The sequence below is a fragment of the Stegastes partitus genome, unplaced genomic scaffold (genome assembly GCF_000690725.1).
Source record: "Stegastes partitus isolate 25-593 unplaced genomic scaffold, Stegastes_partitus-1.0.2 Scaffold556, whole genome shotgun sequence".
Lineage (NCBI taxonomy): Eukaryota > Metazoa > Chordata > Actinopteri > Pomacentridae > Stegastes > Stegastes partitus.
The window spans coordinates 122,671-143,806 of NW_007578287.1; the positions used below are offsets into that span (position 1 = coordinate 122,671).

A 21,136-nucleotide genomic window follows, 5' to 3' on the forward strand; every position below is an offset into this window, starting at 1 on the left:
TACATTTTTGACTCTGATTTTGTGTGCGACAGTTCATACAAAGAGTTACAGTTTATTGGCTTTAGTTTATAACAGATTAGTTGTAGGTTCAACAAAAATAATATTATCAATATTATTTCACAGTCATGATCTGTTTACTAAAGTCATAATATTTTGAGTATATTTATGTGTTACAGAATCTGATCTTTATAATCACTGAACTATCCACAAAAATGTGTTGTCAGGTGGTAGAGTGACAATGAAGACGCATTTTATTGTACCATAATTGGCTGTAGTTAGAAAAATTATCAGCATAAATGGACAGAATTGTCAGTGTTGAAATCCTAGATAAACTATGAATGTTTTGCCTACTGATGAACTTTTTCAAACCAAAGTACATCACTGACATCGTTTTCAACTAACCTGTATACTACACAAAAGTAGTAGGATTCCGGAAATTCAGTTATGGCTTTTGATTTTGTGTGCCACCCTAAAACTGACAGAATACAAGGTAGGACTGAAACAAGACACCTCCACCTCCGTTCCTCAGTCTGTCAAGTTCACACATCTGAGACCCGGTCAGACCGGAAACTGCTGCGACGAACACAGGAACGTCATCGCAGAACTAACTGCAATTTTAAGTAATAAAAAGCTTATTGGCATGAAAGATTCAATAAACTATGTCACAAGGACAACAAACTTTGTCCAAATATTCAGCCAACGCAATAATAGTTATTTGATCATTAATGTAACATGAATATATATTAATTACAAACAATTTAAACGTGTGTGTGTGTATGTGTTAGTCATTTAGCCACGTTATGTTGAGTCAGTAAACTATGTTACTATCTATGGTTTAGTGTGTCATCCGCTCAGCTGATCTGATGGGAGCCAGACAGATAAAACCGCCAATGACTTTACACTGATATCAACATTGTTACGTAGTTACAGTGTGTTTTTCATTGTATTTTGCTACAATAAAGTGAATCCGAGAAAGGAAACTCTTTCATTGTTTTCCAAAGCCCCTGTCTTTGTCACATACACTTCAGCTTGTTAAGTGCACTTCTTCACGATCTCACAAATTAACTATCGTTTAGCTACATTCACAAAGTACGCGTTTATTTTGAAGGCGGCCACCGGAAGTTACCGCATTGAATTTTCACTGACTAACTAGTTCCTCTGTGTGAAATTCCTGAAGTATGTCTTTTGTTTGTGTGCCAGGACCATCATTAATAGTGGATATCTAGCGTGATAATTACACGAAGATAAAGGCAAGTGGAGTGTAGAGTGAGACTAGTAAGAGTTTAACTGCTCCTGTCGACATAAATTCCACTTGTTGGTTGAACAAGAAGGCGGCGGGAGCGAAGAAGAAAGAAAGGGAAGGAGGAGGACGATGACTTGGAGGAGCTGAGGGAAGAGCGGAGCTAACTATGTGGAAAAACTTCCAGCTACTCCTCCGCCCGCCCGTCGAGCAGTAGAAACGGTTTTGTTTTCCGGAGAAAGTAAGTTGCTTCTTTTAAATAACTAATGGTGTTTTAGTGCGGTATGATACTTGGGGGTGAGTTAGATATTTCTTCCATAATTGTGTTCAAAGCTCAAAGCAGAGCTGCAGCTTTAACTTTTTTTTTCCAACCGCCACGACGGAAAGAAGGAAAAAGTTCATAGCGAATAATACTTTTCCATGTGGCTGGCTGTGATTAAGACAGATGTGGATGTCCAGACCAGATATGAGTCTCAAGCCAGCCAGGTCCCTAAAGGTATCTCTCTAAGGCCTCATTTCTTCTTAATTACTCACAATTATTGCAATGGCGCAATACAATAATCTGACACGAATCTTTTTTGATGCCTCAGTTTAAGACTTCACTTCTTTTTTCTACGGTTTTGGTTTTATTCAACAACAAGAAAAGATCCATTTTGTACTATATAAATATATAGGTATTACATATTTGCGAGAGAATATGCAGTAGTCCGACAATGTTTAATGCATGTTAATGCAATAACAAACCAAAGACACAATTTAAACTAGTTGCAGTTTCACAAACTGTCCACATAACGTGAAGCCTCATTTATGATTTCCTAAAAATTCTGTCCATGTGTGGTGATAATATACTACTTAATCAACAGTAAAAGAACAGTGTGTCTTGCCATTAGATTCTAAATAGGGATCAGCTGATATGTTTTTGTGTAGGGGTTCTACTTTGTAGGGAATCCATACTAATTATTGGTGATTAGGAAAAAGCAATAACTGATATTTGGAACAGATATACATTAAACATTATATATTAACAGCATGTGTTGGCAGGACAACTGAAAGTCATAACCAGACATCTTTTATAATAAAGATTACTATTACTGATTATGCACATATAAACATTAAATGCTGAATATTAACAGCATGTGATAGCGGGGAACCTGCCATTCATAACAAGATTAGTTTGTGATTGGTCCACCCTACGGACAAGACACCAAGACACAAACAAGCAACATGGTGGACGCAGTCCAGTGCAGCATGGACGTGAAGAAGCCATCTATGTCAAACTGGGAAGGCCATCACTTAACAGAGGTGGAGGTCTGAGGCATCACCTCTCATCTGTTTACAATTCTGTCTTAAGAACTCTCCAAAGGAAGATGAAATCACATTCAGCTAATCCTCAACCAAAGAGCTTGGAGGTGTGGTTTTAATGTAACCACTAAAAACACCACACAGAAAAAGCCTCTGAGGGAGAACAGTGCAAACCTTATTTAAAATATGTGTCACATATGGGCGAATCTGGCGAATCTCCCACCGAGCCACAACAGACCCGAACGAACCCCATTGTGGCAGGGGGAGTACTAGCGACTCGCATAATGAGAGGGAGGAGCAACAACCCCCCAATTGAAACTGAAACTTAAGTTTTAATGGCTCCTTAAGGATATAAGTATCTGGAACTCCCAACTAGTCAGTCAGAGCTGATGAAGCCTCTTGGATGAGAGGTGAAACGTCTTCAAGAAACTCAAGCACGTCCAGCTGCTATGATTAAACTACAATAATCATGACCTGGATGACTGAAAATCTTCACAGACATCTACATGAATATGGATAACTATAACTGAGTATTTACAATACAAATAGGGATGATGATGTGACAGCATCATGATGCAAGGAGGCCTGTCTGTTAACTGTGAGATCGACTGATGAACATTGAACTGTTTTTCTTCTCTTCTCCTGCAATTACATCTATTTTTTTGTCTGCTTTGTAAACTTCATGGTAATCTGTGGGTGTCTCCCAATTTAGCCACTATCCATTAGCATAGCCTTAGCCACTGTGAAAGAAACAGATTTCCTGATTTGTGGTCTTGTTCAGTTTTTCTTAGAAGAGTTATAAATTTCACACGCTCCAGTCTGGCCTTACCCAACAGACAGGCAACATGAAAAGTATTTTTGCAGTTTCTTCAACTGGATGTAAGTCATTATCTCATAGCCATGTTTACTGGCATCAGTAAAATGATGTAGTTGGCTGTGTATGCCTCCTGCCCAAATCCTTGCCAGCAACTCAATATCTCTTAACTAACCTTTCCACTGGTTTAAAATATCCAGTGGCATGGCATCATCTTCTCCACAACTTTTCCTGCAGAACTCTTGCTGCATCAGTTTAGCAGGCAATGGGACTGCCGACATGATTTTCAACAGCTCACACACTAAGCTAGTTACAGACAACATGATGTGTCTAGTTGGAGGATGCTTTTTCACTTCCATCCTGAACTTAAATGAGTCTGACTCAACCCAGCAAAGTTGAGCTACAGCTCTCTCAATGAGAAGATTATCTATATCTAGATTCTTAGCCCACTGCTCGCCTGTGCTTGTCTGCGGCACTGCCTGACTGCTACTCATCCATTCCTCCAGAAAAAACCCACGTATTTCACAGAGAGACTGTTGACCAGGCCAAGCTCATTAAACAATCATCCACATGGAAAGCGTGGGCACTTAAAACAAAAGAAGTCTGCCTTGTTGTCATCAGTAGTTTTAGCTAGCGCAAGTAGGAGATGAAACTGTTAAAAACAAGTGCATCCGAGAGCAATTCGGCTCTCCACCTGAAGTCTCTATCTGGCCACCGGAGAAAACAAAGATCCCTGTCCTGTTTTGCAACTTTCACCTAGTGAATCATATCCTGTACATCACCCATAGCCGCCACAGAGTCCTGCCTGAATAGTGAGGACTTGAAGCAGTGAGCTGGTGAGGTTAGAGCCTTGCAATGTTTGTCTAGAAGTAGTGCCGCAGTGAACCAATACTTGTTGATAGTCTTTACTAGGATGATAGACTCTGTTGTGTAGACCATACCATTTCACTTGACCCTCCAACTCTTGCTGAGGTATTTGCTCAGCCCTTTTCAATAATCCCATTGAGACATATAGAATACTCTTTATGAAGCTGTGGTTACTCACAAAGTTTCTCTCTAATCAAAGCATCATTTTTTTAACCAATGCAAAATTGTTTGATAAAGGCATATCCGGTTTGTTAAGGGGCAATTTCAGACAATACCTCTCATACTGAAGTGTTGTCTTCTCGAGACATTTCCTTGCCCTCTGAGGTCTTGTCATTAAAGCTGTGATTATACGGATTATTTATTATGAGCTCCAAGCTGGATACAATAGATTCCTTTGAACAAAAAAAAAAAGATTTGTTTTTCAAATTTGAAATGAATTCACCCTCAGTTTCAGAGTTTTACTGATTGTCAGCAGGCTACATGATTAGCGCCAGAGGTTTTTGAGCTGTGAACGTTCTCCTCACCTTCCCATATGAAATGACCAGCCCCCCCTTAAGCTACACGTGCTTATATTTTTGGTTGCGATAGTATAAACACACTGATGGTCTAAAATTGAGTAAACCAGATATTTGTAGCAGGTTTTCACAACAGCAGCTCGTGATTTTATTACTTGAAGGAGTGCATGTGTATGAATGTATGGACCTCTGTATAGATGTGTGTGTTTGGGTGTGTGTGCATATGTTAAAGAGAAATTGTTGTGAGCCTTTTGAACTTCTTTGTCAGATTATTTCTATACAAAGCAGAGCTAAGAAAAAACAAGGCTGTAATAACCACTAACTCTATGGTTCTCTCTCAATGTCCCCTTAGATAGGATCCAACCCGACTCTCTCTGGGATAAAACAAGTGTAGCTAAAGAATGGATGGATGTTTAAGTAGCTTCCCAGGTTAAGTGAAAGGGGATGGTGGCTAGAGCCCTGCATTGATCGCCTGCCACTGATTACGGATCTAAAAATGAGCTCTTCTGAAAAAGGAAGGAGGTGGGGTTACAGCTGCTATTGTGACTCTCTGAAACATCTGGATACAACGGTACTCTGTGTAAAACAACAGCAACACTGGCAGAGCTACAGTTAAATCATGTTACATAGCGGCCATTATCAGGTTAAGTGCTGAGTGGCACCGCAACCAGGATATTTTCATTTTACATATGAATTATCGTCACACGTGAACAGAGTTTCCATGTCTAAAAAATCAGCAGTTAACAGGATTATTAGTTAGTAGGGCAGTTTGATAAGCTAGATTAGATGCAGTCTTATGTCTATTAGTGCATTATTATGCCTACATGTCACCTGATGTGCTGTCCAGTCTTGTATTTATGGCAAATATTGTGTGTATTGTGTTTCTCTGTTACTGTTGTGGATATAACTGAACGAAGCCCCGAGGAATATTAATGTAAAAGTAAAATGCTGTCACTTTAGCAGATCGATGAAGCCAGAAATGTCACTTATCCCAGGTTGGAAAAGAGCTTTACAGTCCTGATTTTAGGCAGTCAACTTATGCCGAGCTTTCATCTCTTGACATCATTAACTCTTTGAGCTTTGCAGAGCGTCCTACATATTGAAAATTCTCTGTGTTAAAGACTTTAATGTTTTAACCTACATCATGCTTCCTCCACAGCTGTGCAGATGGAGGGTGAGAAGGAGAAACAGAGGCAGCAGCGGGAAGAGAAAGAGAGCAATGAGGCAGAGGACGACAGGAGGAGTGACGACGACGCTGACAACGAGGAGGGCGAGGATGAATATTCTGAGGGGGCAGCCCTAGTCTGGCAAGAAGACTATGGCGAGGATAATCTGGGGCTTCCCATCATGCACTGGGAGGCGCTGAACCTGCGCATAGCTGAGTTGGAGAAGCAAGAAGAGGAGAAGAGAGAGAAGATGGCAAAGGTCAGAAGTCATAATTTGGAAGAGGCGAGTGTCTTGCTTAGTCCTAAAGTCAACTGTCCAGAGTTTTATTGTTTCAGTAATTTAGCTCTCAAAAGAAAAAGCCCAAAACATTCACAGTCTTTTGAAGGATTGAGAGTGTCTGGGTCTACTCTTGAGAGGAACCTTCCTGCAAACTTTTGTTACGTTTTCTATCCCAGACATGAGTTCAACTCGAGTTCGGTTACTATGGTAACTTAATTTGTTCTCCCACATGAGGACTAGTGTTGTCACGATACCAAAAATCTGAATTCGCTACGATACAGATACTGAAATGATACCACAGTAAAAACTGAAAACATCAGGGAAAGTAATGGACAACATAACAGTCACTTTTAACGCTTGAATTTGCAGCCTTGTCTTGTGGCTCTCAAAGCTGCCAGGAAGAAGAAAAAGGCTGTTGTCACTCCCACTGTGTCACAGGGAGTGGAAGCATCCGCTGCAAACACACACTGCTCCTCTCACACTCACACATTGATGCTAATGATCAGAACAGTTTTTCTTAGCAAACACTGCTGATCAATTAAAGCATAGATGCTAATACAATAGGATTTAGTATGGTTTGTAACTGCAAGGAATCACGCTACTTTTCTAGTATGACACATAAATCTGTGACACATTAGACTTACAGAAGGATGGTACATCTACAAGCACTTCTAGACCTGGTTCATAGATCCAGCTGATGTTTTGGAGTTCACTTTTTAAAAGGGGAACCTTGATAATAAAAGTTGTGTGTTTAGTCTGCTGGAACCTTCTAATATACATCACAATGTACAATCTACAGTCATTTAAACAACACAGGCTGGTCTGTCTAAAAATGTTGTAAGAAATCATTCGAGATGGTTGTATGTTCTAGGATTCTATGAGACTCCTGTAGAATCCCAAAAAACATGGAACATACAAACTTTGTTGCATCAGATGTGTTGCTTTTTTCATAGTCATTTGCCAACAAAATACCACATTCAATCGAAATAAAACTGTCAGTCGCCACATAGAAATCATGATTTTAATTTCTCTGTTTTGTTTCAGGAAACATAGCTCAGTACTTCTGTCATTTTTTTGCTAGGCAACATCTGGCTAGTCAGGAAGAGGTTCACCAGGTTGAGGCAAGAATTCTATAATCCTGATGAATTACAAAACAAATTTCCAGATTCGCCCATATGTGACACATATTTGAAATTAGGTTTGCACTGTTCTCCCTCAGAGGCTTTTTCTGTGTCGTGTTTTTAGTGGTTACAGTAAAACCACACCTCCAAGCTCTTTGGTTGAGGATTAGCTGTACTGGTGCTTTCATTTAGAATAGCATTGGTGTGAGGCTCAAACTACTAAAAGTTAATAATCACCTTCTAACCAACAGAATCAGCTTGAAGGAATTTTAGCCTCTAACGCCGAATAGAACAGCTTTAACCTTGGGTCGTTGGTGGGTTTACTCACACAAACTGCCAACGTCAGGTCCTTTCGCAACATTTCTGCTGGATAAGGGTCTTTATGAAACATTGCTTTCTCTCTTCTTCAAATATATTTGGTTAGAACAACTTGTGTGTTCATCGTTGTTGTCCTGCTGCACTTTCTCTTGAGATTCAGGTCAGGGACACATGTCCTGACATTTTCCTTTAGAATTCACTGGTACGTGTCAGTGTTCCAATGATTCAATAATGGCAAGCCATCCTGGCCCAAGTGCAACTAAACACGCCCAAACCATGATATCATCACTTTCTCTTCATCACACAGATGGGATGAAGTTATGCAGGAATGCAATGGTTTCCTCTCTGAAATCATAATGCTTCATATTTAAACCAGAAATTTCTATTTTGGTCTCATCAATCAACAAAACTTTTTTTCCAATTGCCTTCTGGCTTGTCTGTGTGATTGTTCACAATATTCACACAATATTCTTTTTAGAAAGCAGTGGCTTTCTCCTCACAGTCCTGCCATGCACTACATTGCTCTGTTTTCTCATGAACATTAACTTTACTCAACGAGAGAGAGATCTTTGGATGCTTAGACGTAACCCTGGCTCCCTGTGTGGCCTCACAGACTATCATACACCTTGCTCTTGGAGGGATTTGTTTGTTCACTGGTCCCAGAGAGGCTAACAATGGTCTTGAATTTCCTCCATTTGCACACTGTCTGTCTGGCAGTGGTTCAGTGGAGTCCAGACTTTTGTTTTCTAACCTATTGTTGCTCGATGAGCATCAACCGCTTTTTTTTTTCAGATGACAGAAAACACCTGACTCCAATTTCATTTCATATGCTCAGTTACATTAACCCTTCACCAACCACAGTCACCAGTCTAACACATGGCTGCTGTGCTTTTTTTTTAGAGTGGCGTTTCTCTTGAGCGAGGCCGAGCCCCAGTGAGCTGGACAGAGGGGAGAGGGAGGAGAGCAGAGAGCTGGGAGAACGGAGACGACACCTGCAACAGTCCTGTGCTTGCACTCACCTCCCGGTACACAGACTCGCCTCTTATGTGTTACAGGACAGCCATTACTCATGAGCATACTGGTGCCATTTGGATTTGGCGTGTATTGTCTTTTAGTCTAACATGCACAATTTGATGGTTGAGATTTTGTTGGTGTAATAAATGAAGAATAGCAAGAAAAATCTAAAATGGTATTTTAAAGCCATATGTAAAACATCAGTATATAGCAGCTTGTTTATGGTCTCGTTGTTTCGGACTACTTGCAACCTCTTACGTGTAGTGTTGTGTGGGTTACACAATTTAGCTTAATTTATTTTCAATTGTAATTAATTATGTGACACATTAACAAGATGTTTGCTGTTTGCTGTGGCCACAATCTGCTGTAGACTAAAGTTAATGCACTAATAATCTTTGAGTATGAGAACTAGAGGTTTGTTTGGAAGAGCCTCACCACTTGCACTGATTCCAGTTCACTACCCTGTCTGTTTAAAGTGAACTAAGTGGCCAATTGGGGAGGCAGTGCAGTAATACCCATCAACATCAAAGCTTTGTGTTAGAACTGAAACTAAAAAAAACAGGCAATAAAACTGGAAAAAGAGTGTATTATGGATAACAAGCCTGTAAAATTGATTTAAGTACTCAGCAGTACACAAGACATTCTCATACTGCTCCATCCTTAAAATGCTAAGCACAAATAATACAAATAATTCATTAATATGCATAATAATATGACGGGGATGTTGGTTAGTCCTGTGATGACTGTCTCATGCCAAGACTGTCCAGCGCTGGCCAGCTGGAGCCTCCCTGTCAGAGTGTTTACATTCACTTAAGTAACTAGGTTACACATGGGTTTCCCTTGAGCTGCTTTCTGAACTGTTGCTTAAAGGAAACAGGTTTTCCCCAGGTAGATTTTATGTGATGTTTAGTCATAGCAGAGTTTCTAAGCAGCATTTTACAAATATGCATGATGCAAGCTCACAGACAGCGAAAACAAACGAGTGTCCTTGTCCTTGTATTTGAAATAATCTCATCCAAACTCAAATTAAAACGAAATTCAATGAAATGTTTCATCTAGAAGTCAAAATAAGTCAGTTTTCCCTTTTGAAGTTTTCACTTCATCACACATCCCCAGTGTGTGAGAACAGTCATGTTGTATGTTTTCAGATGTGTTAGTATGTCTAGAGATTATACCTGAAACAGTGCGACAACACTGTTCTGGCTGGAGGTGATATTTGTTTTAAAACACTATTTTAAAATGAGAATTCTGAAATATCTTGAAAAAGTAATAACATTTATCTGAGGTTAAAAAAAACTAAAAGCTGATGTAGAGATAAAAATAACATGTGACGGTGCAATATGGAAACAGATTTGGTATTCAAACAACATCATACATTATTAATGACTCCATGCAAAAACATCAGGTCTGTTTGGAGTGATGAGGAGCCTGGAGCCTTCATCACATTAATACGTGGAGCTGACAGAAATTCTGTGTTGCGATCATGTTTTTCACATCGTTTGAGCTTTGATTTGAGCTCTTTAATTGACCTTAGCTTGTTTTGTCCTTTTCCTCTGCAAGAGTTTAACGGCACCAAGTGGAGAAAGAGCTCCACCTGTTGTAAATGTCCATCAACTAACTCCTAATGTTCACATGGAAGTAGTGGAATGAAAAGTCCAATTTATATGTCCATCCATCCATTATCTATACACCACTTAATCCTCACTTGGGTCGCAGGGGGGTTGGAGCCTATTCCAGCCGACTTAGGGCGAAGGCAGGGCCAATTTATATATATTTTTCTTATTTTTATTTTTTTTCGAGATTTTTTTTTCGAGATTTTGGTAAAATTCATTCAGTTTGGATGGAAACCTGACTCAATACGTGATTAGTTGCACTTCTTACACATGGACTATTCGTTTTACACTTTTTTTCCTACTGTGAGCCAGGAGCCTGGGTAGTTGTCAGAAATACTCCTAAATAACCACAAGTATAAGTCCAGCATAAGTATATTAATTTTTCTTTATCCCTCAGCCTGCAGACACAGATGAATCTCCAACTCTGCTTCATCAACAACAGCGAAAGTGAGGAGGAAGAGGAGGAGAACAGTGGACAGATCTGCAAGGCGAGTAACTCACACTGTTAGATTTGAGTTGTAACTGACTAATCTCAGAGTTAAAAATATGTAAAGAAGAGTTAAAAAAAATGTCATTCCTGTGTATGCTCACATTTTCCCACCCCCTTGTCCTTCTCTACATAAAGAGAGGGACGGTTCAGGTTCATAAGAGTCCTCAGCCTCTTACCAAGCCAGAGAAACCAAAATCAAGAGGCTTCAGGAACACTCTGAGAAACCTACGAGACCGACTGAGAACGGACCACAAAACAATGGTGGGACAAATGTTACTGGTTAGAGGGAAACACATCAGCATATTGAAGTAATGCAACCGTTTCTAAATTAATTTCCAGATCTGTTTTATGACACTGTTTCTCCCATCTGCTCTCCTCTCTTCAGCCTGCAGCTCATATTGATCCTGTAGTCCAGCGGAAACATTTGGAACTCAGTGATTTGCAAACTTTCAGTATCAAAGACCTCAATGCTCTGTGTACATCTTTCAGCAAGACCATTCAAGGTACTCTGCTACTTTACTTTAATCCTAACCATTCTGTAAGAAAAGCCTCTTTGCTATTTATAATCCAAACGCACCACATATCAAAAATGCTGCTTCAGCTACATTTACATTGTCATATTTTCATGTGTCTGCGTCAGACCTGAGCTCAGAACTGGTGAGCCGCCTGCAGACTCGAGACCAGCTGAGGACGGAGCAGGATGCCATGCTGCTGGAGGTGCAAGATCTGACATCACTGTAAACCTGCCAGAGTCATCCCCCGCACTGCTAAAGTTCGGCTGTCGAGCAAGTCCCAGTCCGTAAGCATCATTAGTAATCAGACGGCACCACAGGGGCTTCCACAAGCATCTCAGTCAGTCCCTCCTGCTGTTGGTCTGACCAGCCACTCACTGTGAAGAGTGTCACTTCCTGAAAGGATTTGGACATTCAATTAGATTCTTTTTTTTTTGGACATTGTCTGTGTTTTAGGTTTTTAGGGAAATTTTGCTCTACTAAAGGCCAATTCATGGTTCCCGCTTCTGTGTGCACAGGCCGATGCTGGTCTGCTCCACGGCCGGTTTCACTCCCCCTCGTATCGAACACAGAAAAACAAACGGGGAAGGAGGAGGAGCTGCTTCCAGATAGGCTGTAGCACCGTATCACTCCTGAGGTGTACCAAGCACAGTGTGTGAACATAGCAAAGGATTTCTGGAGAAATGAGGACTTTGCACTGTGTTTGGGCTTTGTCAATGAAAGCATGTACACACAGAGCTCCCCTGAAGTCCAGCAGCGACTGCTTTTAATATGAGTCCTTTAATGATGAATTCTAAAGGTTTGGATGACAGAGTATTTTGTCACACAGTCCCTGCAAATACCAAACATTTGTTTTAAGTATTGCTTGTTTCTCTGGATATGCATATCCAGTGGATGGTGGCCTTAACTGACCTTTTATTTTTTGTTTTTTTTGTAAATATCTCCCCTTGCTACCCTACCCAATCAGATTAGACGATAAATACCTGCTACATCTCTGCTTTGTCCACAACACATAAAGGGTAGGGTCATGTTAAAACTGGCTAAATGCCAAGACTGGAAGCAAGTGGAAAATTTTTGAAAAACTATCCAAAAAATTTGTGTGAATAAATTTTCTATGGGGAGCAACATACAAAAAGTCCAAGTTGAAATTGTACACATGTACACCGTTTTTTGTTTGTTGGGTTGTTTTTTGTTTTTTTGTTGTTGTTGTTTTTTTTGCAGGATGATGCTTTTCATGCAAGATTGTTTTTGTTACAGTCAGGAGATGAGAGGGATGTTAAGTTCAAAGTTGGATTGTGATGTTTTATTTTGTTTACACAGCCACTCAGTCTTGTTGTACATGAGTGAAAAGAAGATGTTCTGTCTCTCACCTTTATGTGGTTACATTAACCTCAGCCTGTGCTCAGGAGTCACATCATTCAGTACACAATGTGGACAAAAAATGTGACAAACAATTCTGAAGAAGGATCCAGGAGGTTGTAACTACCTGCATGTTTCCTCTCAGACATATTACTGAGCTCATCATTTTCATTTTCTTCAATGAAATGGTCAACCCAGTGCTAATGAGTGCCCTAACCACTAGTTACATTGTGGGCCAATGCAGGTCCCTGCTTTCTGTCACGTACATTAGGAGACAGCATGTTTGCCGCATAACAGCATGAAGCAGATCTAAGCAAGATAGATTGATATTAACAGTATTGACCAGCAGCTTTTATTCCTCCATGTATCCTGTTCAACTGTTGTTCAAATGTCATTGTGAAACTCTGTTAGTCAAATAGTCATGCGTTGCAGTTCCACAATGATGTCGCCCTACTTTAAAGTGTCAACAAAAATAGTAGGACAATAGTTTTGTAAAAGACAAATGAACCACCAATCCAAAGAAAGGTACTGATGTGTAAAGTGAGGGTTCTATTTCGTGAACACAGTTAAAAATGTTTTTAAGTTTTGCATCTTGTGTCAATTTTTTAAACAGTGATGTAAAACAGACTCATTTAAAATCTGAGAATTCTGCCAACTGAACAATCTGTCTTTGTTTTTTGGTTTGTGTCAAGTGTCGTTCTGTTCTCTGGTCTTGTCAGACAGATTTTTTTTTTTTTTTTAAATCCATGCTTGTCTCCAAAGACTGTGTGGTGGGGTTAGTAAAGAATGAAATGTGCACAAATGGAGAAAAAAAAGGTGCTACAAACGAAATATGTTTTTATTTTCATTCACCTATGCGACTTTTGGTATGTAAAATAAGATTTAAAAGAAATCTTTTTATAATTTTATTTTTCTTCTGGTGACTGTTGTGACACAGCCTTTTATGTCGTCGTCCCCCAGTCCCAGCATCATTTGCCATCAAACTGGCAACACTTCCTGCTTGTGTCACAGTAAAAGCCTCCTAACATCTCATTTGTGGTCTCTGTTGGTCTGTTAGTGTGAAACATCACCGGGAAGTGACTTTCATTCACAGGACCTTAACATTAGGTTTAAAAATAGCTGGGTAGAAACTGTTTTAAAAATGTAATTATGCTGTATTTACTATGTGCACTAACAATTTAAATGAGTTTTTCTGTGGCAGTTATTAGAGACTGGAAATTACTTGAATAGCAGCTTTTATGAGATGTGATCAAAAATGTCTGAGGCTCCACTTGTAAAAAGCAAAAAGCATGCCTTCTTTATATTTGGCCCCTAACCTGTTCAAACTAGTCTTCTTGTGCAGCGCTACACTGCTACCAGCCCTCCTGCTACATTGGGAATGCTCTCTGGAAGCCCAGCATGTGCATCAAGTCCCATCTGCGACTCACACTGGATCTCTTCCATTGTGACAAACCAGCGACCGTTCCACCTGAACCTTTTGCGCTGTGGTGGTTGGTTGTTAGCAACGAATGTTCTGCATCGCGTGCTTCAGGATGCTACAGTATAACTCTGTGTTGACAATCTGACCGTGGGGAATGAATTTATGATGTTGAAAATTATGAGCATGTGCTTAATGTGCCCCTGACCTCACAATACCCCTTTAGTGGCTGCCATAGATCTGGCTCCTGTCACTAAGGATGATCTTCAGTTGGATTATCCTGCAGAATCTGTTGCCTGTGCATGACTGTTCCATACTAAATTTGGGTACAGCAGAATATATATATATATATGTGTGTGTGTGTGTGTGTGTGTGTGTGTGTGTTATTATATGACTCTACATACACAGTATCAGTGTTGTGGACCAAGTGGTAGCTATTTCTTTTTTAAGGGGCCTCGACACAGCAAAGCAAGCTCAGCACTGTGTGTCAGGACCTCATGACAGTAATTCAATTCAAATAACTTTATTTATCCCGTAGGGGCAATTCAAAAGCTCACTGAGTATTTAATATAAAGACAAAAAAATATATCAAAGTGTAAGCGCTCATTACAGAACAATCGTGTAGTATTTTTAAGGCAGAAGTCAAATAACCTTATCCTGTTTTCATTTTGTAGTTGGTGTCACATTTTTATAACTTTTTAGGACTATACTGACTTCACATCGTAACATTTTCATCATTTGATCATCTCTCAGCCAGCCTTTCCCATTGTGATCATAGTTTCTACTACGGATATTGCCTTTATTTGAAAATGATCACATCTGTAATCCAAGAGAACTCCATCTGGATTAAATAAACCTGTTCAAAGAACCAGTTTAGAATTAGCAGAATCAATAGATCTGGCTAACATATCAGCATAAAATAGTTACTTTTTATGCTAGGCTCCTTGTTTACAAGTATTTACAAACTAACTTCAGAAAAACCTTAATTTTTTAGACTTTGTGGTTGTATTATGTTTATTAAAACAACCATCATTTAATTTCAGAGGGATTGCAGTTTGCAATACTGTGTTTTTAATTTTGGTGGTGGATCAACAGTTTGGTTTACTTTTGACTTTGTGTTGTGCCATAAGAAAAAAATGTTTGTCTCGTCAGACATCATTTAAGAGAAAAAACATGTGAGCAGTGTGTTGAGATTGAGCAGGCTGAGATGAATAAATTGTTGCCTGGCTGTAAGTCAGTCACACTGTTTGTCTTTGTATGGATCCTACCAAATAACACACTAAATTTGGCATGTGTGGGTAAAGTGGGTACTGCAACTTTGTGATGCAGGGGGTGCTATCAAGTCATTTTGTTCCACTGATAGCCAAGTCCCATTAAAAAAAAGTTTTTCCCACTTCTGATGCATGTGCAAAGTTTCACTATTTTTCAAGCACATTTCGTTCCTCAAATAATACTTAAAGCTGCAAAGAGCAATGATCGGACTGACTCACCTTCATGCATGTCAGGGCAAGCCTTAGTTGAGGGGTTTTATCCAGACATGTAGATGCCTTTAGGTCTGGACTGTGGATGTTTAAAAGTGACATATTCACTTCATGTAAATCAGATGATGTATTTCACACGAGGCTGACTTTTGCCAGTAGGTGGTGCTCCGACTATGACAAACATTTTCATGTAGGCACGTTCAGGCTGAGACTCAAATCAAGAATGAGAAATTTAGGGCAAATTAAACGATGCAAAATGTCGAAATTTGAAATGCCTCGAGGGCTAAGCTGTTTAATGATAACTCATAATTTTCACAATAAAGCATCATTAAAGTGTTAAGGATTTTCTTACCATTGTTTAGGGAGATTTGGGCAGGACGAGTATGTCAGTATGAAACATGTCATTTCCTTTTGCTAGTTGGTTGCAATATAACTGAAAAATGACATGTAGATGTTTTTGTATGAGAAGTCGTTAAGGCCAAAATTTGATACTTCACTTGCAAATATATTTACAATTTAATTTAGTAGACGCTTTTATCCAAAGTGACGTACATCTGAGAGTCAATACACATTCATACACCCATCGTGACAGAGCTGCCATGCAAGGTGCCTGCCTTCCATTGGGAGCAATTTCGAGTTCAGTGTCTTGCCCAAGGACACTTTTGCTGTGGAGGGGTAGGGGAACCTCCAACCTTGCTGCAACCTTGCTTAGAGGACAACCCGCTCTACCCCCTGGGCCACAGCCATCTAAATATGTATATACTCTCACACACGTGTATACGTACCTAGACAACCTAGAATTCAGTGGAGGGATCTGGCCCGGGAATGCTTCGGGATCCACAAGAGGAGCAGGAAAGTTTTGTTAGGGAGAGGGTTGTCTGAAATGGCCTGCTTGGCTTCCTGCATCATGAATCGACCACAGATTAGCCAAAGAAAATGCAGAGAGATGGCAACAACATAGACATAATTGTCTGCAAATTTTCATCTGGGGGTCTTATGCTGAGTATAGAGGACAAAAAATGACAACTTCTAAAGAAAAATACGCAATTTGAACAATGTTGTGCTGCAGTTTATCACTTACAAATGTGCATGACAACTTACAGATCACAGTGTATCTGCGAAGGCACAAAACAGTCACAAGTATCTGGAACTGAACAATATAACATTTTATGATCAAAACACTTGTCAAGATCTAGAAATTATTTTCCATTTACATTCCACATCTGTGCAGTTACCCTACCACCTGAACTGACACACGACACCATACAAACTGAAGTGGGAACTATTAAGGAACACTTTGCAAAATCATCCCGTGGGCCAGGTTGGACCCTCTGGCCAGTTTTGGCCAGTGGTCCATATATTTGACACCCCTGCTCTAGCATCAGCACAACTGGATGGGTGAGGAAAGTTTACGCATTCAAGTGGACCAGCTGCATTGTTCAAATGGCCTCTGATGCTGATATCTATTGGTTGCCAAAAGTACATGTTCTGTCTTCTCTGGCACTATATAAATTAATAAATAAAGCTCAATATAGACAACGTGGAAGCAAATTGTAACTTTGTACATGTAAACAGACTCCTATGCACATGTGTCAAAATAGCAAAAAACAACTTATGTACAACTTTCCAACAGTCTTGAAGGACTTCCCAGAGGTGCTGAGCACTTGTTTGCTGCTTTTACTTCACTCTGTGGTCCAATTCATCCCAAACCATCTCAACTGGGTTTAAGTTGGGTGACTGTAAAGGCCAGGTCATCTGACGCAGCAACTCCATCTCTTCCCTTCTTGGTCAGATAGCCCTGACATAACCTGTAGGTGTGTTTGGGTTCATTGTCCTGTTGAAAAACAGATGATGGTTCCAGTAAGCACTAACCAGATGGGATAGCATGGTGCTGCAGAATCTATGGCAGCCATGCTGATTAAGTGTGCCTTAATTTTGAGTAAATCATCAACAGTGTCACCAACAAATCACCCCCACACCATCATACCTCCTCCTCAGTGCTTCATGGTGGAAACCACACATGCACCATCCACTGACTGTCTCTGCGTCTCACAAAGACACAGTAGCTGGAACCAAAAATCTCAAATTTGGACATATCAGACCAAAGTACAGATTTTCACTCGTCTAATGTCTAGTCCTTGTGTTTCTTGGCCCAAACAATACTCTTCTTCTTGTTGTTCACCCTCAGTAGTGGCTTCTCTGCAGCAGTTTGACCATGAAGGTCTGATTCATGCTGTCTCCTCTGAACAGTTGATGTTGAGATTTGTCTGCTACTTGAACTCTGTGAAGAATTTATGTGGGCTCTAATCTGAAGTGCTATCAATTTGCAGTTTCTGATCCTGGAAACTCTAATGAACTTGTAAACTGGGGCGGTCCTCATGAGAGCCAGTGTCATCATAGTGCTTGCTGGTTTTTGCAACTGCACTTGACGATACATTCAAAGTTTTTTACATTTTCCAGATCGACTGACCTTCATGTCTATAAGTAATGATGGACTGTCATTTCTCTTTACTGAGTTGAGTGGTTCTTCCTATACTTAATTACAACAGTAGTCAAATAGGGCTATCCACTGTGTACTAACCCTGCCTCTACACAACACAACTAATGGTCTCAAACACATTAAGAAGGCAAGTGATTCCACAAACTGACTCTTGACAAGGCCCACCTGTTTATTCCAAACCATTCCAGGAGACTACCTCATAAGGCTGATTGAAAAAATATAGAGTGTGCAAAGCTGTCATCAAGGCAAAAGGGGGCTAAAGAATTTAAAATCTAAAACATATTCTGCTTTATTTAACTTTTTTAAAAATGTATTAGATAATTCCATATGTGTTCTTTCATAGTTGTAATGTCTTCAGTATTAATCTACAATGTAGAAAACAATTAAATTAAATAAAAACCATTGAATGAGAAAGTGAGTCCTTATATACAGGAACTCTCTGGGTCCCAATGCCACTCTCCTTTGAACACTTTGCACTTTTTCCCCCATATAAAATGGACAATATAAACATTTTGATTAATCTGATGAAAACTATTTTGTGTGTGTATTCACCAAATTTAATGGCAATGGGACTTATGTTTCTGAATATGTTATATATATATATATAGGGTCCCAAATAACAAATGAGTAAATTCTGAACACAATCTAAGACACTGCAGAAACACTGCCATCTGAAATCACACGGTCTGGCAGCATGTGTTTTCACGGTAATCAGTCTCTATTGCAAAACATCAAGCTTAGCTACACAGATGAGGGACACACACACAAAGGTGAAGTGGGGAAGAAGAATTGGATGACATGCAATGAGGGACAGAGGGAGGGATTGGATTGCCATAGAAACTGCTCTGACTGTTCAGAGAAGCAGCAGAAAAAGGTGAACGCTGAAGTGGTCCAACTGTCAAATTCACTGATAGCTGAAGCTGCTACACTGATTACAGCTGCAGTTTGCTGACTGCTTAAATAACCAGGGAAAGGTGTCTTTTCAAGTCATTCACATATACTGTACCTGCACTGAGAAGCCTTTTGGATGTTTTTGCATTTTCTTGTGAGTATTCGGATGAGAAACAGGACTAATATGGAGTAAAAGTCATCGCTGGCAGGTAAGCTTTTTGTCCAACCGCAGATTGCAGTGATGTAGGTATTTATTAGTTTGATGCAGTTCCCTTCGCCCAAACACTAAGCTACTAATGTATCTCTGGAGATTTCTCTGTGGTTATTTTTGGTCCAAAACCCTTGCCAAAGCAGTAAAACAGGTCTTTTTTTTTTTTTTTTACCATGAGTTGAAGAGTTCCTTTTAATATGAAGTCTATGTACATTATCCATTTGCTGTGAGAGAGACATATTTTTAATTCAAAAGCAGAATATACGCCAGGCTGGAGTTTTTGCAGCCTGTGGTGTCTCAGAAGCTGTTATCTGCTCCAGGAGAACGTCCTCTCTATTTAGCATTTATTTTGCCTGGAGAAGGAAAAAAGTGTTCTCATAGTTTTACGATCTTTAACAAAACTGAAATGAATGAGTGTCTGTGTGTCCTTAACAAGTCACTAATTTAGTTGTACAAGTATTAAGGCCTGAAAACATCATGGAAAACTATATTTGTTCTTCTTTTACACTTTCTCCTAAAAGGCCAAAATTGATTCAATTCTTATTTATTTGCTTTTAACAAGTTTCTGTCTGTTATGTAACTGTGATGGAGCTAAATGGCCAAAAGCAAATGTGCATTTGTGCAAAACGTCTTACATATACACACCTGTATTTAAAAAGTTTTTAGTTTTTTTTAAAACAAATTTCAGCTCTGGCAGCTCTTTCTTTGTGTATAATTTACATGATGACCCTTTTTGAATTCTGTACATTTCTATCTTTATGATTTTTCCCCTACCGTTTCATATATCCATTGATATCCATTAATACACATACAGTATAAAAATGTGTAAGCAGACTTTTATCATACTACATCACAATATACATCCAATCCAAACATTAAGATTCACAAGTCTACAAATACTATTTCAAAGTAAATATGTCTCATTTCAGGGTGCCATTGGTTTATTTTAATTTGTATGTATTGTATAGAAATCCATTAGCAGACTCTTGAAACAACTTGATAATCCATTACAGAAAATGTCAAGTCTGCATTCATTTTTCTCTCTACCACAATTGCATGTGCTGAAGTGTCTTTGTCAAAGCTAACTTTGAACATTACATTTCTTTAAATGATCTATGACAAGTTTCTCCGCAAGTTTTTGAAATATGTTATGACAGAAGCACATCGTTACAGTGATCCTTATTTCTTCAACCAGGTTTCAGATCAAAACAAGATAGCTACACATAGCAATGCAAGTTTGTTTTTGAATTCATTCATTTCGGACTAAAATTTATGTTTTCTCTATGAATCTAAAGCTCACACGGAAAATATTTGACAATTAATTTGAAATTCAGACACATCAACCCTGTAAACACACTTATGTCTTCACTATAGAACCCTTCCCCTTGCTTTGCTGTTCTACAAGATAGGCCAGAGGTAGTCTTGGATAACCTAAAACACAACACAGTTAGCAATGTAAACATGATTAGTAGTAAATGAAATAAAACATTCAAAAGGTCTTTTGGTGTCTGTTTTTCTGAAGTATTAATTTATACATCTATCATCAGATTTAAGGTACACGTACTTGCTTTGAGTTGTGTAATCAATCAGTCAACCAATCAGAGAACAGCAAGGCACTGCACACTAATTTGCCAAAGTAACATTACAGCTACATCATTTTAACTGCAGTAGCATATGATAATACCCCATTGACAGAAACAGATGCAGACTGATTATGTTTGATCAATTACGCAACTCAAGTAACCGTAATGCTGATTTTCATATTGTGTGGAAACCAATGGATGTTTGAAGAGTTATAAAAAGTCATCCAAATCCCTCAAGTAGTCAGCATCTGTACCTAAGGAATTAAAATGATTAAAGTCAGTGTTTTTTTTAAAAAGGGTTATGACACAACCTGATGCAAATGAATAGTTTACTGCAGCAACAGGAGGTTACCTCATTAACCATTAACCATTGGATCAGTTGCAGAGCAGAAAGCAGTTCTTGAAAGTAATACTTTTTGATTTTTTTCGCCTGAGACAGAAT

The 21,136-nt window shown here is 39.2% G+C and overlaps 1 protein-coding gene across 2 annotated transcripts; it reads left to right on the plus strand.

Annotated features, from left to right (window-relative positions):
* The first annotated feature begins 1,160 nt into the window (after positions 1 to 1,160).
* Positions 1,161 to 15,269, plus strand: LOC103362099 (schwannomin-interacting protein 1). Of its 2 annotated transcripts, none has more exons than XM_008288363.1 (7): positions 1,161 to 1,481; positions 5,898 to 6,187; positions 8,524 to 8,648; positions 10,648 to 10,738; positions 10,876 to 11,001; positions 11,126 to 11,243; positions 11,381 to 15,269. In XM_008288363.1, exons 2-7 carry the CDS (start codon positions 5,906 to 5,908, stop codon positions 11,479 to 11,481), a joined length of 843 nt encoding a protein of 280 aa, XP_008286585.1. In that variant the 5' UTR covers positions 1,161 to 1,481; positions 5,898 to 5,905; the 3' UTR covers positions 11,482 to 15,269. The 2 variants fall into 2 exon arrangements, with proteins under 2 accessions (XP_008286585.1, XP_008286586.1); XM_008288364.1 differs by having other exon boundaries at positions 5,898 to 6,163.
* Positions 15,270 to 21,136: the final 5,867 nt, after the last annotated feature.

Bases quoted from the DNA above. Each gene is read 5' to 3' on its own strand.
- LOC103362099 (XM_008288363.1), top strand. From the start codon at position 5,906: ATGGAGGGTGAGAAGGAGAAACAGAGGCAGCAGCGGGAAGAGAAAGAG. The intron at 6,188-8,523 runs GCGAGTGTCTTG...CTTTTTTTTTAG, and splicing joins GAAGTCATAATTTGGAAGAG to AGTGGCGTTTCTCTTGAGCG. The intron at 11,244-11,380 runs GTACTCTGCTAC...TGTCTGCGTCAG, and splicing joins TTTCAGCAAGACCATTCAAG to ACCTGAGCTCAGAACTGGTG.